Source organism: Metarhizium robertsii (genome assembly GCF_000187425.2).
Source record: "Metarhizium robertsii ARSEF 23 chromosome Unknown MAA_Scf_30, whole genome shotgun sequence".
In the NCBI taxonomy this organism is placed as follows: Eukaryota; Fungi; Ascomycota; class Sordariomycetes; order Hypocreales; family Clavicipitaceae; genus Metarhizium; species Metarhizium robertsii.
The window spans coordinates 18489-40058 of NW_011942172.1; the positions used below are offsets into that span (position 1 = coordinate 18489).

Sequence of the window (21570 nt, forward strand, 5' to 3'; positions counted from 1 at the left end):
GCCGCTTGCGCGCGGGACGACGACGCCGGGCAGCAGGGCGGCCGCCGGGGGTTCCTGACAAAGACGTGTCCGCGGTGCGCGGCCGCCGACTTCCCGCGGCTGCTGGACTGGAAACACGGGCAGCCGAGGCCGTGGGTGCCGCTGTCGCATGTTCTCCTGCCGCCGCCGGGGCTGCCGCCGTCGCCGCCGTCCGATGGCGACTCGCAGAGGGGACTGACGCCGCCTGGCGCGCCGCAGTGTCCGTTTTGCGTCTTCTTCAGGGCCATGATTGGGCCTGTGCCGGCCGTGGGCGACGGCACCGCCAAGTTTCACCCGTATCTGAGGATCAGGCGGGCGTTTGAGCGGCTGGATGGCGTCGGGGAGAGGCATGAGCTTGCTGGCTCCGTCATGATCGAGGTCATGACCAGGAAGAGGAGCCTGCCGTGGGGGTATCTCGTCAAGGCCGACGAGGACGAGGGCTGGTCGAGGTACGTCGAGGCGCAGGGCGAAGCGAGCATCAGAGCGAGGGTCGTGCCGGCCATGGTTGATCCTGCGCTGCCGAGGTGCTGGCTGGATTTCTGTAGGGAGAAACACGCGGGCACGGCGTGTATGGCACCCGTCGAGATGGTACGGGGGTTGAGGCTGGTCGACTGCACCGAGATGCGTGTCGTCGCAGCCGAGGAGATTCAGGCCCGTGGCGAGACGGACTATCTTGCCTTGAGCTATGTGTGGGCGCAGACGGAACTGGACTCATCGCCTGACGCTCCGTCTGATACTTCAGCCTCGACTCTCGGCCCGGATGGCCGCTTGCCGGAAAGCGTGCCGCCGTTGTTCGCCGACGCCATCGCATTTACACGCAGCCTTGGATTTCGATACATCTGGATCGACCGGTTCTGCCTACCGCTCCCCGCCGGCGAGCGCCAGAAACAGGTCGACGCCGTGGGCGAGATATTCTCCCAGTCCCTGCTGACACTCATCGTCGCCGCAGAAGATACCTCCCTCGGCGGCATTCCCGGCCTCAGCACCCCCCGCGAGGAGCAGCTCTGCCTCAAAACCAAGACCGGCCTCTACGCAACCTCTCTCGTGCGGCCTGATCTCGAAGTCGCTTCCTCGAAATGGGCCTCCCGCGCGTGGACCTTTCAAGAGGGCCTGCTTGCCCGCCGCCGCCTCATCTTCACCCCGTCGCAGATGTACTTCCAGTGCCGCACCCTCCACTGCCACGAATCGCTCTCCCTACCTCTCCGCCTCGCGCCCTCAATCTCCCTTGGGCGCGTGTTCCCCGCCGGCGACGGATGCCCCCGGCAACCCGGCCAGTTCAAGGACCTCATCAAGACCTACATGTGCCGCGACCTGGCCGACAACCAAGGACGCCTCGACGCCCTCCGGGCCCTCCTCCGAGAGTACGCGCGCATGGGTGGCCTTGCGGTGAAACATTTCCTCGGCCTGCCGCTGTTTCATCCAGACGACTTTGTGACGAGCAGGGTCGTTAGCGAAACGGATCGCCTGGCCGCCGGCCTGGGGTGGATCTGCGACTGGACGGGATCGGTCGAGCCATCGTGCCGCAGGACGGCTTCGTTCCCGTCGTGGACGTGGCTGGCCTGGAATCTTCGAGAAGGTCTCACGGCCGCGGATAGCAAGTTTGCCTTCAACCTCGTGGGGGATGTGTCGCCCATCCTGCACGGCGTATCCGCGGCGCCCAGGATGGAGATCTCCGTGGGGTTCAAGGACGCCGCCGTCTTGTCGTGGGAGATTGACGGGGACGCCATTTCCAAGAAGAGCGAGGCCATTGCGTTTCTGCGCCTCGAGACCTTCTCCTTTGACCTCGCGTTCACGGTGGAGGGGGCGCAGGCGAAACTGGGGGACGTGGCGCTGGCGAGCGAAAACAGAGCGCTTGTGGAGGCCATGATCACGGCGTCCTTGTCGGGACAAGAGGACGGGGCGTCGGGGTTTGCGTGTCTGGGCGTCCTGGTGTCGGGGCGGAACTGGAAGGGGGGTACTGACTGTGCGGCCACGGCCTTGATATGCGGCAGACGGACGTCGGGCGAAGACGCTGGTGCGTGGGTTCGGCTCGGCGCCGTGGCGATTGAGTGTGAGGCGTTTGTAGACGGTCCGGAGGAGGCTGTTCTGAAGGGGGTTGAGGTGGACGAGGGCCAGAAGAAGGACCTGAGTGTCCGGCTACGAGAACTTGACTTGTATTGATAACGGATGGACAGCGACTGACTTTCCTTGTACTACTTATGATAGATACCACATAATCAGTTATAATACATATACTGCCGGTCTTTGCGGGTTTACGGATTTTAAGCGTCATGACGCTTCAGAGTAGTATCATGGATGTACCACGCGAACGAGGGATAGACATGCTGCCAGTCCTGAACGGGCCACTATTTGAGATCAAGTGGCACTCTGAGAGAACTGAGGTATTGGACCGGTAGTTACACTGCTGAAGACGATGGCATCTACAAGTTATAATCTAGTATAGTCGAGCTACGTTGCGTAGATCGGCGAGCCGTAGTGTTCTGTATACTCGTACTAGTATGACAGTTGCCATTGTGCAGACTCATCATTCACCGGCATCACCCTTACCCAGCCTCGAATATCGCCCTCTTGGTCAGCTCGTCTCCAACCCATGCCGCGATCCTACTCCCCACATCCCCGACCAACCCGTCGTAATGCGGTCCGAGGAAAAACAGTCCACAGTGCGCACCGACTTCGTCTAGCCCGTCCATGTATACATCTACCCAGGTTGGATCTCTCGCCCCGTCCCTTTTGCTCGGCAAGGCACAAAACTTCTTCAGTTTCTTTGGCCTCTCTGCATCTTCGGTGCCGTCCTGTTCTTCGTGTCCCTCCGCGGCAACGGACTCGCTGGCTTGCTTCTCCTCCCGGACACGCTGTTTCTCTACCTGCTTCTCTAGTTTTGCTCTCGTCTTCTCGGCGTCCTTGGCCTGCTTTTCCGCCTCTTTCGCAGCCTTTTTGCGTCTCCTCTCGAGCACCTTTTCGCGCTCCTGTACCGCCTTGGCGCGGTCCTTGACAGCTTGTGCGTAGGCTTTTTGGAGGCGTTTTGATTCTCGTTCAGCTTGCTTTCTGGCGTCCTTGTCGAGATTGGCGTCTATATCTGGGAACGTGGGTTTGCGTGGGAGGTCAGGAATAGGGGGGAGATCGAGGTCATCCGTTGTGTTTGTGTTTGCAGTTACGGTTTGGCTCTGGCATTCTTTGGTTTCGGCTTCGAAAAGGGGGATGGGGTCTATCTCTTGCATCAATATTCGGCAAGCATTGTCTGAAGTTAATTCGAGGGTATTCTCTGCCGGGGTTTCGTGCTGTTCCTCTCCTTGGTTTTGTGCATCTTGTATGGTGCTAGTTTCGACAGTGTCTTCTATTTGGGGACCCGGATTTGCGCCCAACGGGATGGTTTCTTCCCCTTCCTTCTCTGGCGTATTTGGTATTTGGGGACCCGGACTCTTTGGGGCTGAGATATCCTGGATATCAAGCTCCGCAAGCTGCAGGTCTACAGAGTTCCGCGCTGCCCGTATTTCCTGGCTCTGTTCATTTTCGGCTTTGACTGGCTTAGGTCGACCAGGAGACAAAGTATAGTAATTTACAAACCGAACTCTGGCATACGCACCAGTCGGGTGACCTTGGGCTATCTTTTTGATCTCATCAACATCCTCTAGTGCCCGGAGTCGGTTATAGCGCACATGTAAACCACGATAATCTGCCAGACATCCACCAAACTCCAAGTGCGAGGTAATGTGTCTTCCCACCGCGTTTAGCAGCCCTTCGCGTTTATGTTTGGCCGTGAAGTGGATGAGACGTTTGACCAAGGGCTTCTCCAGGAACGGGGCGTCATTGTGATAAGGTGGATCAAAATGGGGATCTGTAGGTTGTCGCTGCGGACGTGGCGAAGCTCCCGTGTCCATCGGGTCAATCCGTGAGTCGATGGATGGCAGTCTCTCAGATGAGGAAGATGGCTCGGAATCAGGCGACGCGCTGAGCTTTTCCTGTCCTAGCGGCTGTTGCTGCTCCTGCAGGTCCCCTTGATTCGGCGAGGGTTGAAATAAGCTCGCAATACCTGAAACTACAATGCCAGGGTGTAGTCCCAGAAATGGCGAATCCATGGCAATGGTGCCTAAGATGCGATGCTTGAAGGGCTGCGTCTTGTACGGACTTGTGTTTGGCTATCAAGGTTAGCAGCATATCCGCCTTTTCCCCGTCTGGCTTGAAAGTAATAGCATGAATAACACATTGTACTCTAACATGGGCGAGCACACAGGCAAGAGGCACATCGGGGCAATTTCTCACACAACCTCATACTGACTAACAAAACGCGGCGGCGGTCAATGCAACATGGCGCACGGCATGACAAGAAACTCACCATCAAAACAACCTCACCAGCCAAGAGCCCCCCCATCGAATGCCCAACAAGGACCACATCCGTGCTGTCGCCCTCGTGCGGTTCCAACCACGCGCTAAAGTTATCCCTGGCGACCTCTATAGCCTTGTACGTCTTGTACCGCGGATATATCTTGGAATGGATCACATGAGTCTCGGCCAGCAGCTCCTTCAACAGCGCGTGAACATGTGCGGGAAAGGACCTGAACGACTGGTCGTTTCCGTAGAAGCCATGGATATAGACTATGAGGAGCTTCCGTTTGCTGAGCGATGCTTCGGAGGGGACGAGGGATTGGGTTGATGAGGTGCGCGGGTCGGAGGTATGTAGGGGTGGATTATCGAGAGGGTACGGCGAGAGGCGGGAAGGGGTTCGGGGAGGCAGTGGCGGAGGTGAGGACATTGCGCCTGTGATGGTTGTGGCAGATGGATGTCATGGACGAGCCGTCAATGGCTCGTGGCTAGAATGTGACGCATTCAACAAATTTGTTTGTCGGAGAACTTGAGGGGTCCTCGACTGGTTGGTATGCTGGCCTCCCCGGTCACACACCGATATAGGCCGTGTAAGCATGTTCAACAACACATATCCCCGAGGCGTCTTGACGGGCTGTGACACTGCAGATCTCATCAACACTAGATCTGTTGAAGGTTGCCATATCCCATCACTTGATCTCAGCCAAACCCAAAATGACAAGCACCTACGGAGTAAAACACGGCGCTTCAATGCTGAGGTCGGAGGATTGCGTGGAGCCCCACACGCAACCGTTTCCAGTCCTGCTGGGTCCAGCTGTCAGGCAACTGGTCTACTGCGGAGTACGGAGTAACTACGGAACACTGAAAAACAATCAACCAAGATGCACCAATCCAGAGCCCACCAGCCCCTCCAGTCCAGGCGAGGGAGGAGACGGGACGTTTGATCCAGACACCAGGTGGAAATGAAAAGAGCGCGTGGTGCCACTATTAATAGAAAAGGGCAAGACAGCGCCAATACAAGTACTAGTACGGAGCAGTACTACTCCTACTAGTACGTGGTAGTATTAAATGCTGCTCCATGTTATACTTGGTACGTACTCCGTACTTGAACTTCAATGACACGCGCAATGGAATGAAGACAACAATAAGCGACTCCAGCAATCGTCAGATTGTGCAGACTTGAATGTCAGCGGGTCACAGCGCATCCTTGACGGCTGATGGTGCAACATGGAGGATGCCTCTGTGCTTAAGTAGCTTTGCAAAGTTGTTTCAATATTCATTGCAACATTCACCAAGGCCAATAGACGTTGGGCGGCGCCAATCACAATCCGACAATGCTCTGGTGGTTGCTTCGTCTGTGCAGTTCAGACGCGACGCAACCAGAGTTTGGAAGCCAGGATACCCATGAGCCTGTGAGTTGATCCCCGAGAACAAATTGACAAGAGCGGGGCCGGCCACTGCGTCCAGCTTCTTCAATTGGCCACACGATAGGAACCATGTCGCTGCTGCGGACAGACGCAAGTTCGCAACTGCTCTTTTTGTTTGGTCGCGGGCCTTTAATTTACAACATTGAACCATCATGACCAAAACATGGGCACCACGAGGCGAGTGCTCATCGGAAACAACAAACGCAGGACTTGGTACACGCGAGCCATTGCGTGCGTCGGCAGTGCATCCAACGTTGTTCGTATTCCAGATCTAGAGTCTCAGGTTGAGAGGTCCCGGGCCTCACTTGTCGAGTTGGGGCCTCGTGTTGATGGGGTCAATCAATTGATGGGGTTGATGCAGGTAACCCTTCGGTCTTGTAGCCCTTGATCCTCCTCAACTCCGCCGCCAAAACCTGCTCGGGGTTTTAATCATCGCCCTCATCATATGCCGCGGCGCTTGGCTTGCCAGCATAATGCTCAATTTACGCTCTCCCTTTAGCGTCGTGGACGATGGCCGGTTGTGCGGCAGAACCAATGCTAATACTACTCCGTACAAACCACCTTGGCCTGGACATGGAGAATCCGGACATGGAGGGACTGCACATGTGTCAATTGGCTTCATCGGAGGCTAGACAAGTGCCAGCTCCCTGTCTGGACTCCATGTACGGAGTATGCACAACATCATGAGCTGCTCACGCACGGATTGTACAATGAAATGGAGACAAGAATACGGAGTAACTGCTCGTCAGTAATTGTGTGTACGGAGTACCGTAGGGAACCACCAGATATTATTACTACTTTTGCATGCATGTTCAGTGCCTGTTCTGCAGCCAACTTCCACCTCTGTTGGCATCACCTTGTCCAATTCTGACTACAGTGAATTCTGATTGGTCACAGGCCCCGGCCCTGGCCGTGTTGGCGCACCCAGAAACCCCCTGCAAGCGAAATTACCTTTCGTGCCATCAACTGGCATCGAGTCTGGATACGGCCCAAGACCCGGCCCAAGACGCAGCCATGCATGGCCCGGGCCTTGCGTGGCCCAATGCTTGCAAGTGCTAATCTGTCTCTCATTTTTTCCCACGACAAGTCTGCATCTCATTCGTTTGCGGTTGTGTTGTCCTACGGCTGCGCGATTCCTCTCAAAGTCTCGCACCTTGGGCTTCTTGTTCCTTCCTCTCTTCCTTTTCCCCCTCCAGGCTGTTGTGATACCCCGTCGCCTCGCGATGCCCTTTTGCTCTTCCATCGACTGTTGGGCGTCGCCGATGAACTCGTCGTGAGCAACACGGCAATTCCAGCATCGTTACTTTCTCTCCATTCTTTAGTCGTCATTCTTGTTTAGCGGCCCAGCGGTGCCGCAAGCCACTCGTTCACTTCACGCTCTGGCGAATTCTTTTCTGCTCACGCCAGCGCACCAGCACCTAATTGGCCAAGCAGCAGCATCAAACATTCAACGACGGATCGAAATCTGGTATACGGCGCCGACAACGACAAACTCGACAATCCATTGCTCGTTAGAGTTGGCTGTTTCTCCATTGATCGACGTTCTCTGTGGCAATCATGACGACGGTGCCTGCGCTGCATAACTAGAAACCCCCCATTCGTTTGTTTCGCCCAGCCCGCTGTCCGTCTGGGCAAACCCGCCTGGGCCTCTGCATCCTCGTCAGCCAAGAGGCCCCCGCAGCTGGAATACGACCGGCGTCGTTGGCCTCCAGCAGTGCGCACTGGCGCTCATGCAGCTCCCTGCGGCCACCATGACTAAACCATCGCACGGGTCTTCACTCCTTCAGGCCCGCGACTCTCGTTCCCATTCTCATTCGCATTCATTCTTTCACCGATTTCGACATCGCCCGCTCCATGCGCATGACCCAGAACAACAGTCCTTCGGCGACGACGCAGCTAGCGACAACGGCTTCGGGAATCACCTCGGAGCCAACGTCGAGCTGGACTCTTCCAACAATGCTCTCGCCAAGCGCGATTCGAGCGAAACTTCCCAACCGGTTGCCGTCAATGCTGTAGGTGATGAGCAGACTTCTCTCGTTACCCATGTCCGTCAGACCATTTCGCTCGTTCAATATGTTGACCCGTGGGGTTCGACCTATGAGACCAAGACCGTCTATTCGCCGCCAAATACCGTTGTTGTTGATCCCAAGACTGGCGAAACCATCGATATTTCTAGCGGCCCTGAATCAACCGTAGCCCTTCCTGGGCCTACCCCAAGCGGGAGCACGTATTCCTCTTCGTCTCTCGATTCTGCTACGCCAACATCGCAGAGCCCGACTCTCACATCTACAACTTCGTCTGCCACTGTCAACCCCGCCTACCCTAGCGTAGGTGACATTCGAAACTCAACAAGCTGTAAGCCGTCTCCGTCTATCATGGCACTTATCAATTGTTTTTAACTTGGAACCCTTAGCCGCCTTTCCTAGCAACTCGTCGTTTGCTTCACCGTCAAACAGTTCATCAATATTTAAATTAATTTCCAGCTCCGTGCCGATATCAACAACCGATTCGTCAACCACCTCGGAAACGAAGAGTACTTCGACATCTACCCACTCCACCCACTTGACTTCCTCGTCCTCCTTTTCGTCCTCGTCCTCCTTCTCGTCGTCGTTATCGTCCTCGTCATCGTCATCGTCATTGTCATCGTCATCGCCATCGACGTCATCTTCTTCGACGTCGTCTTCTTCGACATCGTCTTCTGCGGCGACGACGACCGCACCGGGCAATGGCTATGGCACGATCACGGTCCCCGGCAGCCTGCCAACAACACAATCGGAAGCCGGCTCTAGCAGCGGAGACAGCCTGACGCCCCAGCAGAAGCAGGTAATTGGTGGTGTAGTTGGTGCTGTGGCCGGCGTGGCAGTCATTGGCTTGCTCTTGATGTTGTTTCTGCGGTGGAAGAAGAGGAAGGGCAGCTCTACCATACTGGACAACCAATCAGGGGGGGCAACCTCGCGAACCCTTGGAGATGGCACATCAGGCGACAGCGGGTCAGGAGGAGCCATGGCGGAACGGGCAGCAGCCCCCGGAGCCGTGGCTGCCGCTTTCGCTAGCCTGACAGGAAAACGAGCTCCACAAACCTCACACTCTGCAGACAGTGGTGAACGGGGATTCTACCGAGTTTCGGGCAGAAAACTTCCATCGGTGTTGCACAGCGGTGGAGATGGATATTCTGATCCTAGAGGAAGCGCAACCAGCGGTAGTTCAGACTACCATCGAGGCTCGCAGGCATTCGCGCCAACGTCTGCTGGCAAAGAACAATTCGCCTTGGGAGTGCCCATGCGACCTATTAGCGGCGTCCCTATCATTCGATCCGGCCCAGCAAGGATACCTATCACCCAGAACCCGTTCGCCGATCCGCCTGCTTCACCTAACAATTTATCAACGAGGACGCTGGGATCCCGCGAAAGCCCAAGAGCTTCGGGGTCAAAATTTCAAGAAAAAATTTAGAGGAGACTTTTTCTGCTCTCCTGGACCCTTTTTTGTTATATTTTGAACAATCATCTTGCAGCCGGCGAGTTGCGTATTTATTCAATTTTTTTCAAGATTTATTTAGAGCCTTGATTCTATGTACATATTTGTCGCGTCTTAGATGCTCGTGTATTCATCACATCGGGGCTCTCGACCCCTCATTACCAACTGGGGCAATTTCTGACGTCGTTTTCAGCGTTTGATATGAGCCCATTGGTTTATTAATATGAAGGGAAGGCTTATGAATCAAAAAGCGTGTTTAATTATGAGTCTTGTATCTATCTCCGTGATGTCATGGTTGGGACTGGTTGTAGCTAGAGAGGTTCGGCTGACAAGCTGATGCATGCAAATAACTACTGCCGTGCTTGTAGTCAAGGCTCCAATGGTATATCATCTGACCGCCAGGTGCTGCTGTCAACCAGACATGACTTTGACGCATCATACTTACTTAAACGTAGAGTACCTACCCTAGGTACCAAGTAGGACATGCACGTTCATTTCGCGTAGATGTGTTAGTGGCAAAGGTTTTGATTTTTTTTTAAAAAAAAAAATTATAAAAATAAAAAACCAATCACAGAAGAATAGCGTCAGCGATTTCACTGCCATGATGCTCGTTTCAATCGAGGCATGAATCGACATGCATGCTTTGGAATCATTTGCGCATCTGACACAACGATGCGGCACGTGGTCGCATATCGGCACTTGGCTGACGTTTAGCCAGCCACAAGCACTGCGACTTGGTGCGACAAAACGCAAAGGCCGCACAATCCGCGCTCAGGGAATCGGGCACGCATCTCAACCACCGGGGAATAAGGCTTGGCGAATCTCTGGCCCGGCAGTAATCTGCAGCATGGGGGGGCGGTTTACCTTTTCTGTGCGACTGCCGGCGACGTTTTGGCGCATTACGGAGTACTAGTTGGTGGTTTGTAGGTTATGACGGGCGCACAAGCCCTTTTTCTTGCTGCCGCAAGTCTGAGACCAGAACTGAAACAGGAACGTGGGGCGGGTTGGAGGAGCAGAAACGGAATTATGCAAAGGCCAACGCCTTTTTCTATTCGACTCGACTTGACACTTTATCCATGACAAATACTTGACTGTTTTTCCTTTCTTGTGGTTTGCTCCCTGTCGCTCAAAAGTGCACAGCCACTCCGCAATTAGGGGTTCCTCGACTTGACCAGGCGAGAAAGTTTGTAGACCCTGTTGCCTGCGGTCTAGGAGCGGAGTTTACGGAGTTGACGTTGCAGAGGAATTCACGCTAGGCTCTGTTGAAGAAGTAAGATGCTATCAATGATTGGGAGATTTTATTTTTGCCACGCTATTTTTGCCGTTGTCCATTATAAACAGGCGTAGAGAGCGCATGAATAGATAAGTGAGATCATGTTTCAAGTGCAATTCCACGCGTTCTTTCTCTTTGCCAAGAAGGGCTTCTTTCCGCATCTACGTGCATGACGGTGCAAAATGTCAGCAGAGGTGGGCGAATGGTTATGTATCCCTTAAGTTTTAACAGGCCCTGTTCCACATAGTCCATGTCCGAACTCCTCTTGTCAGCAGGAACAGGAGGATACATAGGGTCGCGCCAAGGTTAGCTCCGCCAGACACGGAGCACTTGGCATTCAATGGGGGCTGGGATGTATCAGCCCAAAGCTGGCTGCTGGTCTTGTTAAACAGCGTCAAACATGCTCCCCAGCTGTGCTCCTGGGCCGAGGCCAGGAGCAGCTAGGTAACAAGGCGATAACCTCGAAACGCGATACCTTGCTAGTTGTAACGACTGCGGAAAAAAACGTTGACTCTCCTGCATAGTCGAGGTAGCTATCAGTCCCTAGTGTTGCAAATAACGAAAAGGCCGGTAAAGGGGGGTCGACGAGACTCTCGACGAGCCGTGAATGACGAGATCTGACCATCGTTGGCCAGCATTGGCATTGCCACCGCCAAAGTCGGGTGGACAAGGGCATACGTCAGTACCTACTACCGGCCATGACGGAAGCGGTTGAAGACAAACGGCATCATGCGTTCTCGTCTCATGTTGGCCTTGCAGTGTCATGCTGCGGACATGGTCAACAACGGAGCCGTGGGGTGGCCAGGGCACTGGGGAAAGTCGGAACAGGATCCGAGAGTGTGGTAAACTGACGTGGGCAAAACGAGTCAATTGGTTTGAGAAGCAGGTTCACTTGATGCGTGGTCAAGAGTCAAGACTCATCTGTGCCAGTGCAAGGGCCTCTCAGCCTCAACTGGCACTCTGTACGTGGTTGTACAACTCCAAGTGTCAATCCTGATGATCGTGTCCGCGAGATGCCGTCCAAGAGCGGTGCGGCTTGGCTCCAACAGGCCTGGAGGTGGGCTGGCTGCCTCGACATAGGCTTTGCCTCCAAAGTCAATGTAGTCGGTGACAAAAGTCCCAAGGTCCAGACTGGAGGGAAACCCGTTGTCAGGTCTCTCGGTATCACAAGTCGCATCGAACCAGAGGCCTGGCGTCAGGGCTGCAGGTCCCTGCCTGCTACCGGTTGAGTCTCTGAGTTACTGGGCGCCTGTCTGGCTGCCGGCCAATCCGGATGCACTCTCAGCTGGGCTGGTTCACATGCTGCTCGTTCAATGTTCCATCCCAAAGTTTCCTCGGATTTGTTCGAATTGACTTATCATTGTAAGCTTCCGATTCCCTCTCTGAACACGGCATCAGTACGCCTGCCAACCTGCGCCCATCCCATCCATCCACGAACTCTTCGCCCCAGCCGGAATCTTGACGCCCGCGTTGGCTTATTTAGAATTGACAAGACGGTTGAGCCGCCAGACCCTGGCTTTTTTTCGGGGCCAGCCCTGTGCACCCGTCATTCACTGCCCGTCACCCGTTGACCAGGCTTGACTGCTGTCCGCCGCCGTGCTTATCCACCAGGCCACTCCACCAGTCCGTGCCCCCCGCCAGTCCCAGACTTCCTTCCATTGAGGACTTAAGATCCCCGTGGCCACTCAGACCATCTGCGTTGAGCCATCGAATGGTTGTTTTAGATCGGCATCCGAATACGCCTCCTCCAGCCTACCTTTGCAATTACCAATACAAACCACTGGCCCTCCCCCTTCTCTCCAAACCGTCTCCCCCAACCCCGTGCCACCATTGGCAACTTCTCTTTTTGTCTCGCCCAGTTCCGCATCGTCGTTGGACTTGACTCGACATCAAAATTCCACCGTGCTGCATCACACTGCGCACCTGCAGAAGCCGTCGCCGGCCGCGAAACTGGCCCGCACTCAAGAGGTTCTACAACGACAAATTCGCACAGGAAGCTCGAGCCACCACGATCGATTGCTCGCCTCGCCATTTTGCGCCAAACTTGCCCCCCTCCGTGCATGCGCTCCAAACCAGCTCTCTGAGCTTTGCCCTTCCGTCCATCAAGTCTGCCGATACTCCCCTGCTTCCAGACGCCTATACATACTGTTGCTGTTGCCATGGACCACATGAACTTTCAGATACCCGGCATGGGACCACCGCCCATCATGAACCAACCGCCCCAGATATTTGGCGGATATGGCCCGGATGGTTTACCCAATGCTCCTCAGATACCGGCTGACCTGGCTGCACATATGTTTCCCGACACCCATCTTCTCATGGAAGACACGAACGAAGCCAAAAGAAGAAGAATTGCGAGGGTGAGAAAAATTCCGCGCCCAGTCCTGTCGAGCTGAATGCTAATGCTGCATGGGGTCATCAGGCTTGTGACATGTGTAGGAAGAAGAAGATCAAGTGTGACGGCAAGCTGCCTGCCTGCACTCATTGCATCAACTACAAGACGGATTGTGTCTTCACCCAAGTGGAGAAGAAGCGAAGTCCTCCCAAAGGGTTGGTTCCCCTCGTCATATAACCGACACTGGCTCAAGCTAGCTTAACGAGTTCTCGGATGTCTGCTAACACGTATATCTTGGTAGAGCCAAATATATCGAAGGATTAGAGAATAGGTTGGGTCGCATGGAGCATTTGTTGCGACTCTCAGGTACGCCAACTTTTCGATGCTAGAATGAGTCTTGACATATGTGATGACTAACAGCCATGGCAAAAAAAGGCTTGCTGAGCGAGGATGACAGCGGTACCGACTTGGGCGCACTGGAGAAGAAATTGACAGAGAAATCACGCCAGGCCTCGACTGTTGCAACCAGTCCCATTTCTCCTTCACAGGCAACGTCAGGGCAGGATGGCACCGCTTCAACACCACAGAGTGCTCTCACATCGCCCGATCCAACCAAAGACAAGGACAAGGACGAGAAACGCAAATCCATAACGCCCGGGGATGAGAGAACCGGTGACGGAGAAGAAGAGGTCGAAGCCCTTTCGGAGATGATGTGTTCTCTTGTTACCAATCAATGTGGCGAAACTCGATACATTGGCTCGTCTTCGGGCTTTTCCATCTTCTCACCAAAGGGTATTCAGTGGGTCAACGGGCGTACTGGGGACGATTCATTTGCCAAGATGATATCTGAGGTATCCGTGGATGATCACAAATGGACGAACTGGAAGCCTGAAGTTTTCGGTGACCTGTTCCAGCGACGGGTATTCAGGCCGCTGCCGCCGAAAAATGAGGCAATGTCCCTTTTACAGGACTACTTCGAGAACTTCAACTGCATGTTTCCCCTGTTTCACCAACCGACTTTCATGCATTTAGTTGAGAGACAATACTCGTCTGATCCGTATGAAGGCTCCGGATGGTGGGCAAGCTTGAACTGTGCACTGGCCATCGCGCATCGCCTACGGGTCATGAGCAACCTGGTGCCGCAGGAGGAGGATGAGAAGGCTTGGGCATATCTGAAAAACGCCATGGCAGTATTTCCAGAGCTAACTATGCGGAACACGGATTTACTAAGTGTGCAGGCTCTGCTTGGCATGGCGTTGTTCATGCAAGGAACACCAAATCCTCAGCCCACCTCCCTCTTGATTGCTGCCGCCATTAGGCTTTCGCACAGTATCGGACTTCATAAACGTGGAACGGGATTCAACTTGAACCCCATCGAAATCGAACAACGAAAGAGAGTATTTTGGATTGCATACATGCTAGACAAGGACCTATGCCTTCGATCTGGACGGCCAGCTGCACAAGATGATGACGATATGAATGTGGAGCTTCCGGACGCCAACCCCCCCGACAATATTGGAAACATCCCTCTGGCGGACGGAAAGGGCAAAATGAACCTCTTCCGTGTTATTTGTGAATTTACTGTTATTGAAAGTAATGTTTACAAGCGGCTGTACTCGACAAAAGCGACGAAACAATCCGATGGAGAGCTTTTGAATACTATCGGTGAACTGGACCAGGAATTGGAGGAATGGAAGGACAGAATTCCCGTTGACTTTCGACCGGAACATGAGATAAAGGCGTCCCATACACCGTTGATATTGCATGTTGTCATGCTCCATTTCACATACTACAATTGTTTGACGACTATTCATCGCATGTCAATTCACCATGGTTATTGGACAAGCAGACTGTCAAACTACGCCATTCAAGGCTTGAATTCGAGGCCTCTGAATCCAAGGGTTTTCTCTTCTGCTCAACTGTGCACAGCAGCCGCTCGAGCCTCAATCTCTCTGCTGAAATATGTCCCACAAGGTGACTTTTCATGCGTTTGGTAAGTCATAGTCTTAATGACAGGACAGGTACAGAGCTAACAATACATGACCAGGCTCATTCTTTACTTTCCCGTGTCAGCACTCATGACTTTGTTCAGCAACATTCTTCAAAATCCCCTTGACCCCCGTGCCAAGTCTGATACAAAGTTGATGGACCTTGTTGTTACATTCTTATCGATGCTGGGCCAAGAGGCTGAACAGGGAGGCGTGCACCGCATGCTCGGCATATGCTCCGAATTCGTACGCATCTCCAAAGTGGTGATTGAAAGGGCAGAAAAGGAGCAGTCTTCTAGGCGAAAGCGTAAGAATGTAGACTCGGGATCGAAAAACAGCACTGTAACAAATTCTTCCAGCAAGCCATCTGTACAGAGTACGCCGGGCGAGACAGCATCCTCAGAAACGCCCAGACCTACCACCGCGACAACACCCACGCCAACGCCACACAATCTTTCCATCTCTTCTGCCTCCAGAGATGCGCTGGCAAGTCTCACGTCAACCAGTCCAGCAGACAGAAGAGGTTCGTTTGATCCTTCAGCAGTCATGTCGATGAATAGTCAATCTCCCTCTGGCGGCTCAACCAGCTGGCAGCAAGAGTTGCAACCTCCTCAAAATGGAGACTTTGACTCATACAACAACATGAATGCCTTTGGTGCCATTGGTGTGTCCCCGCCACCCGTACCACTGACGGCTCGGCCTTTTGCGCAGCCCCTGCTCCCACAAGACTTGTTCGGTCTTCCAGCGACGTTGGATTGGAGCTGGGCCGAAATGAGCGGCGGTGCCTACCCGTCAGTTGAGAATGGGAACTATGGTGGCGAGCAACCAGATCTGTCCACAACTGGCGCATAGTGCGTGGAATCACCTCCGAGGTGTTGAGATGTCTGCTTCGTTACGTCCTTGTGTTTCAGCATGAGCACCTGATGCCCCATTAATGGTAACCCATGATATTGGACGCAATATTCTGAATGAGACAATGTGAGATGACGGAGTTGAAGGACAACCAGGCATAGAGTTTTTGTTTCTTTTGGTGTATTTGGATCATGGATAAAATCTCTCCTTTATGGTTTAGTTATATACAAGTGTACATTAATACCTCTCAAGCACCGACCATGCCCGGGCCGTAACTTTGTTGACGCATGAGAGCATTAGGTGGCGACGCTGCCGTGTTCTTCAAGGCCATGTCAGACGATAGTGACTCGTTGCCATTTGTGCTGTCATAACCTACTTTTTTCCGACGCTTTTGACCGCCCTCGCCTTCTCCCGTAGAGTATCCAGTATCCATGCCTCCGTCGTCGTCGGGGTATCCTTCGCCATACCCTTCGAAGCTGCTATCGCCATATGATCGCTTCTTGACATTCCTCCGAGGTCGGTTGGGGTCCTGCCCAGCAAGAATCGGAGGTTTTGGTCGACCTATCGTATTGGGTGTTGAAGCTAGTGGGGTGCCCGGCGCTGATGGCTTCGCAGAGATTGGTTTTGACGCATTGCCACTGGACGGTGCCAAGTCTCCCAGCACCGACGAGTCCCAGACCGGCTTGGGTATGGGCCCCTTGGACATGTTCATGGCACGGCCAAGGTTCGAGAGCGTCGTCGCGGATAAGCCGTCGGTGATTTCGCGACCTTTGACCTGATGGACGTTCCACTCCAGCTCGGGGACCTGGAGGATCGCCATGAACTCTGAGGGCGCGTCTTCCTTCTTCTTCTGGACGTCGAAATGACCGGCTACCCCTAATCGCTTTATGTGACCCTTGTATGTTTTCCGCAAGGCGTTCTTCTCCCCGTTGGGCTTCTCTCGCGCTACTTCGGCGGCGAGGCTGGTGAGGCCGCACATCTCGTACAGGTCTTGGGCTATCCTGGTGAGAGGCTCGGGATGTGCTGCATCAAGATTAACAACAGGACCCTTCTCCCAGAGAGACGACCGACGACAGCCTTGGACCATGGGCACGGGCAGAGGAGCAGGGCAAGGGTCACGTACGTGTTCTGCAGAGAAGGTATTTCTCCCCGACGTCCAGGTGCAGGTCCTCAATACCCAACCGGCTATCCCCGAGATGCATCTTCTTCTGGTCGCGGTCGCGGTCACCGGTATCGCCTAGCGAGCGCTTTCGTTTATGCGGTGAGTCGTCGGACATGGCTTGTTGGGCTGCGAGGGCGACGAGGTTTGCGATTGCTGCTCCGCTGGCCGACGTATTTTGTAACAAGGAGTGAGGAATGGTGATGCAGCCGGTGGTGGAGGACGGAGCATATGGAGCGCTCAGGTGGAGGCTCGCGCTCTGGGAGCAGATGTCCGATAAAAGCGGGGCACTGGCCAGCGTTGTGGAGCTGGGCGGATTTGCCTGGAAGTACTCCGTACTAGTACTAGTACTCCATGCTAGAGAGGTTCGGTTTCTTTTGTTCAGGTTGTCAAGTTCACTCAGGCTGTGAATGGACAGCCGGGGCCTTATATGTACACATGCCCGAAGCCTGAACTTTATCCAAAGAGTTCATCACGCATTTAAGCATCCATCGCAGTGAAGGTTTACTCGCCCCGAGCCGTCGAAAGGATGCAGATGCGGCAGCCGCTAAAGTTACTCCGTATTCCAAATCGGGCGCAGGGTTCCTTGGCCAATTTGGGATAGAGAGACTAGGTACTAGTCTGTTCAGCGACACGCGACAAGTCACATGATGCCATTCTTGTGGCGAACGTATTTCGCACTGGTGGGGAACTAGCGTGAAACAACTCTTTTTTTTTCTCCTTTCCAAACAAACAAGACCACTACTCGCAAACAAATCGCAGTTTGCCCTGACTTTGCTCAACCATGACGCTACTGACGATCTCGAGCCGTGGTCGAGAACAACCCTCAACCTTGCCTAAAACCATCATCACGAGGGCCCCTCGTGCGGCTACCATGATGCGGTGATGACCTGATGCAAGTGACATTGTACGACAGCCTTTGTTTGTCCACCTTGAACAATTGCTGGGTAGCTTTGCCTGTGCGTCTTGCTTTCTGGATGCTGCTGTCTCGAACAAATCTGTCCTCCTGGACCCTCGCAAAGCACTCTGTTTATTTCCATTAAACTAGGTCTGGATAGCCATTGTGCATGGCTGTGGACATATGTTCTCGAGCTGGTAAGTCCACTGTGATGACAATCCCATGTCCTCACTCGTAGTGATGAAATGTTCATCTCTGGTAAACCTATCAGCCATGATTGTAGTCGATGGCCTTGATTGTGTGCATTGTCACACACTACAGGCCATCAACCGCTTGGTTGTGGGAGGAAATTGGCATGTCTGAACAAGATTATACCCAATTGGTCATGTGCAGCCATTGGAGCAGCCCAAGCTGACCAGTGGTTCGTCCAGATAGAAAATTGAGGTAACGGCGGCTTGAGCCTGATTCAACACGGCTCCCAGCTTTGACGCACAATTTACGGGACAAACACCCCGATGAGAAGCATACTGTAATGACATGGTGTTCACACAAGTACCATCCATTCACAGCTGACATTTTGGTATTCCACGAGCGGAACATTCGAGAACATCCTGTGGCACATGTTCTAAGCTAGGTTCTTTGGTGGCATTGGCCACCATGCGCCCTATCCAGCAGCACGTCTATGCTCCTATCTTTATGTTCTATACCTCCGAGGTATAGATTGCCACCGGCCTAAAGTCATGGCATGTGCGGCAGCCCAGGCCTATACGCTAACAAAAGATTTGTTCCGCCGGCCATGAAAGGAGAACAAACCCCAACTGTAGTTAATGGCATAACTGCGTTGTGGGGGCCATTGAAGCTCGACAGAACAGCGTTTGAACCGTAGCCATTGTACCTCTCTGAAGGCCGTATTTGTTCCGTAGCAAAAGAGCTCTGCTCCCTAGACAACGATTCGAAACTCGGGTCTGCATCGTGCCCAAGATGACAAGCAGTATCTGTCCTCTGCCCTGGGTTGAGCCCATTGACACAGGGATGCATGAACATCTTTCAGGGCAGGACCAGTCCGCTTGCTCCCAACTAGACAAAGACTGCCCCGTCGATTCTCACGGATACCATCTCAGCCGTGAACAGCAATCGAGATGAGTTCAAAGTCATGCCCTCATGGCCCCTTGCTCAGCCCATTCTAGGCTTCCGTCTCACCCATACCGTCCTATCCCGAGCGTTCACATCATCACCCCCTCTGCGATCAACGACCGTGACCCCATCCTTGTCGCGCAATTGAACCTCCCAGACGGCAAGCTTGTAAGCGGCGCGGTCCGCCGTGCCAGTAAACAGGTCAAACGACCAGCCGTGTTTCGGGCACGACAGCCCAGCACTAAGGACAACTCCGAAATCCTCAATGTCGAACGGGATCCCATTCGATAGAGGATACGACTGGTGCGGGCAACGCTGCACGTTTTCCCTCCCGCCCTCATTAGCCAGCGACATTTCTTGGTCGTGAAAAAAAGGGGGTCTGTATCGGGGAAAAACTCACATGGTCTACTGCGTGGAAGTTGCCTCGGTACTGAAACACCAGGACTTGATCTTTCAGCTCGTCTCTCACGACAGGCGACTCCAGACTCTCGGGGGAGACGTGCATCTCGGATGCCTGCGAGGGCTGGTCTTTGGGGACGTGGAAGATTTTGCACCCTGGCGTGAGCTGGGCGTCGCAGAGCCGCGGCCGGATGAGGCTGTCGGCGTCTTCGCCCAGATTCGGGAACGACGATGCCGGGCCGGCGGAGATCCAGCTTGTGTCCGGACGGGATCTGAGCCAGTTCATTTCCGAGGGCTTTGGTCGGGCGCTGCCTTGGGCTGGGAGGGTGTTGGAAGAGGCAGGCAGCGTCGACTTGGTGGTGCTCCCGACGCCGTCGGCACTGTGGAACCCCTGATCGCTGGGCTGCTTGTCCCTCCCGCGCGAGAGGGTGAGGCCGCCGGAATGGCAAAATACCCATATAGTACACGTCTTTGGTGGAAAATTAGCTAATTCCAACGGATATGTAGGCGCCGCAGATATGGGGGTTTTGTCAAGTGGTGCGCAGGACTTGGAAAGGAGCGCTGGGTCTTTGATGCTGTTGAGACTTGGCCATGCTGCTGCATATCCCGATTGCAACATGGCGACATGGCCGAGAGGACCAGGACCGTCGGGATGCGGCAAGGAAAAGAAAGCATCAACCACGTGTCTAGTCGATTGGAAATATGGCTCAAGAAATTTACATATAAAGACATGGCTTGAACCAATGCAGAGTTTCAGCATGGTACCAGAAGTCATATGCAAGACACGCCCAAGTCATGGGTTGAGCAAGTCTTGATATCAATACAACACCTTAACAATAAGATGGCTAATAAGATGATTGACATATGAGGTAAAGTGGCACCACGTTTGCAATATAAAACGCCTAAACACATTTATACGCCCGCGAGGGTATCGCAACTACATTATGAATTATGAACTACCTCTAGCTTGTAGCAGTCTCTGGTTTCTGCGCGAACGCATTCGTCCTATAAACGCATTAGCACACTGAGCTTGTGGAAAAAAGAGTCGAATAAAGCAGGCATGCTTACACAAGATAATACGGCCGGCTCTTAGTATGCCGCAGCGCAGTTCGCATCTCGGCCAAGAAGACCTGGACGCGTGCGTACTCCCAGCCCATGATCTCTCTCAAGAGGAACAACGCAAATCCCTCCAGGCTGTCTTCCATAAAGGTCAAATTGTACAATCCAATCTGTTTGTAGGTGTAGTCGGTACTCCAAGCGCCCACCGGCACCTGGTAATACTTTTGAGTGATGTGTTCGAACCCCGCTTCGCGCATGTATCGCGTCATGCGGCCGTTCATGCCGATTCGCAAGCTCTTGCCCATCCGGTCACCCGCCTCCATGAAGACGGTGCCCCAGCGCTTGAAGATGTGATCTGGGTCGTCTCTGATTTCGGGCAAGTCGCTGTGCAGGGTGATGGTGAATTCGAAGTCTTCCAGCCATCCGCCGGGTTTGAGGGCCGTGTACGCCTGGTGGTAGAGTCGCGGCCAGTCGCTGATGCTACCGTATAGGGCGCGCATGTGGATGAAGTCAAAAGTGGAGGGGTTGAAGGTCCAGTCGAGCTGGGCGTCTTCGATCTCAAAGGTCAGATTTTGAGGCACCCAGACTGGTTGGATGGGGCTGATGTCTGTGCCGATGATCTCAGAGGACGGGTAGGCGTCGGCCATGTCGATGGCCCAGATGCCCGTTCCGGTGCCAACGTCGAGGACTTTGGTTGGCCTCTCGGGGATTGGCGCCTCGAAGAGTCGGTCGCCCAGGAGTAGGGTAATAAAGTGGTGGGCAATGTCAAGCCCTAGGTTTTGTGTGTCATCATTTGGACCCCAGTATTCAGTGGTGCTGGAGTTCTGGTACGTGCGACCATGGAGGTTGCGGTAGTTGTAGATGCTTTCGTTGAGGGAAACAGTCGATGACAGAATACTTTGCGATTCAGTTAGAAGATTGAGTGGGATTGCCAATGAACAATATGGCCCGTTCGTACCTGTCCTCCTCGCCCAGCGCTGAGTCGGTATCGTCATCAGTCCATCTCTACAGATTGATTGGGAGTCAGTTTTCGTCCTTGGCAGCTGAATTGGCACGGGTCAATTCGTACAAACGGGATTTGCGTATTGGTAGGGCGGTCGTCGGCAAGCAAGGGAGGCGCAGGGTCGCCCGCAGGTGAGAGAGGCTTGGGCGACGGAGACTGCTTCGCCTTGTCTGGCATCTTTGGGCTCGACATGATGTCGGTCGCTTCGTGATCTACCACGAAGTCGAAGAA

At 53.9% G+C, this 21570-nt stretch overlaps 7 protein-coding genes across 7 annotated transcripts in view; 3 read left to right on the forward strand and 4 right to left on the reverse strand.

Annotated features, from left to right (window-relative positions):
- MAA_10331 (Heterokaryon incompatibility) overlaps window positions 1–2178 on the forward strand; it is a gene marked incomplete at both ends in the record, with an annotated part of 2484 nt that extends 306 nt beyond the window's left edge. Inside the window, 2 exons of the mRNA XM_007828329.1 lie at window positions 124–467; window positions 564–2178. Of these exons, the coding sequence (XP_007826520.1) occupies window positions 124–467; window positions 564–2178 (1959 nt within the window). The remainder of the gene's footprint in view (window positions 1–123; window positions 468–563) is intronic.
- Window positions 2179–2561: 383 nt separating this feature from the next.
- MAA_10332 (catalytic protein) lies at window positions 2562–4768 on the reverse strand (the record flags this gene model as incomplete). The annotated part of the gene is made up of 2 exons (XM_007828330.1): window positions 2562–4154; window positions 4352–4768. The coding sequence occupies 2 exons, from the start codon at window positions 4766–4768 to the stop codon at window positions 2562–2564; spliced, it is 2010 nt and encodes a 669-aa protein (XP_007826521.1).
- Window positions 4769–7516: 2748 nt separating this feature from the next.
- MAA_10333 (uncharacterized protein) lies at window positions 7517–9215 on the forward strand (the record flags this gene model as incomplete). Its single annotated transcript, XM_007828331.2, has 2 exons — window positions 7517–8120; window positions 8179–9215. The coding sequence occupies 2 exons, from the start codon at window positions 7517–7519 to the stop codon at window positions 9213–9215; spliced, it is 1641 nt and encodes a 546-aa protein (XP_007826522.2).
- Window positions 9216–12719: 3504 nt separating this feature from the next.
- Window positions 12720–15687, forward strand: MAA_10334 (N-terminal binuclear Zn cluster-containing protein; the record flags this gene model as incomplete). The annotated part of the gene is made up of 5 exons (XM_007828332.2): window positions 12720–12872; window positions 12935–13062; window positions 13149–13213; window positions 13268–14840; window positions 14895–15687. 5 exons carry the CDS (start codon window positions 12720–12722, stop codon window positions 15685–15687), a joined length of 2712 nt encoding a protein of 903 aa, XP_007826523.2.
- Window positions 15688–15934: 247 nt separating this feature from the next.
- On the reverse strand, window positions 15935–16964 carry MAA_10335 (uncharacterized protein; the record flags this gene model as incomplete). Its single annotated transcript, XM_007828333.2, has 2 exons — window positions 15935–16710; window positions 16811–16964. The coding sequence occupies 2 exons, from the start codon at window positions 16962–16964 to the stop codon at window positions 15935–15937; spliced, it is 930 nt and encodes a 309-aa protein (XP_007826524.2).
- A 1953-nt stretch (window positions 16965–18917) lies between these two features.
- Window positions 18918–19896, reverse strand: MAA_10336 (UMTA protein; the record flags this gene model as incomplete). The annotated part of the gene is made up of 2 exons (XM_007828334.2): window positions 18918–19178; window positions 19279–19896. 2 exons carry the CDS (start codon window positions 19894–19896, stop codon window positions 18918–18920), a joined length of 879 nt encoding a protein of 292 aa, XP_007826525.2.
- A 343-nt stretch (window positions 19897–20239) lies between these two features.
- Window positions 20240–21531, reverse strand: MAA_11791 (uncharacterized protein; the record flags this gene model as incomplete). The annotated part of the gene is made up of 4 exons (XM_011412979.1): window positions 20240–20282; window positions 20346–21233; window positions 21295–21341; window positions 21406–21531. The coding sequence occupies 4 exons, from the start codon at window positions 21529–21531 to the stop codon at window positions 20240–20242; spliced, it is 1104 nt and encodes a 367-aa protein (XP_011411281.1).
- Window positions 21532–21570: the final 39 nt, after the last annotated feature.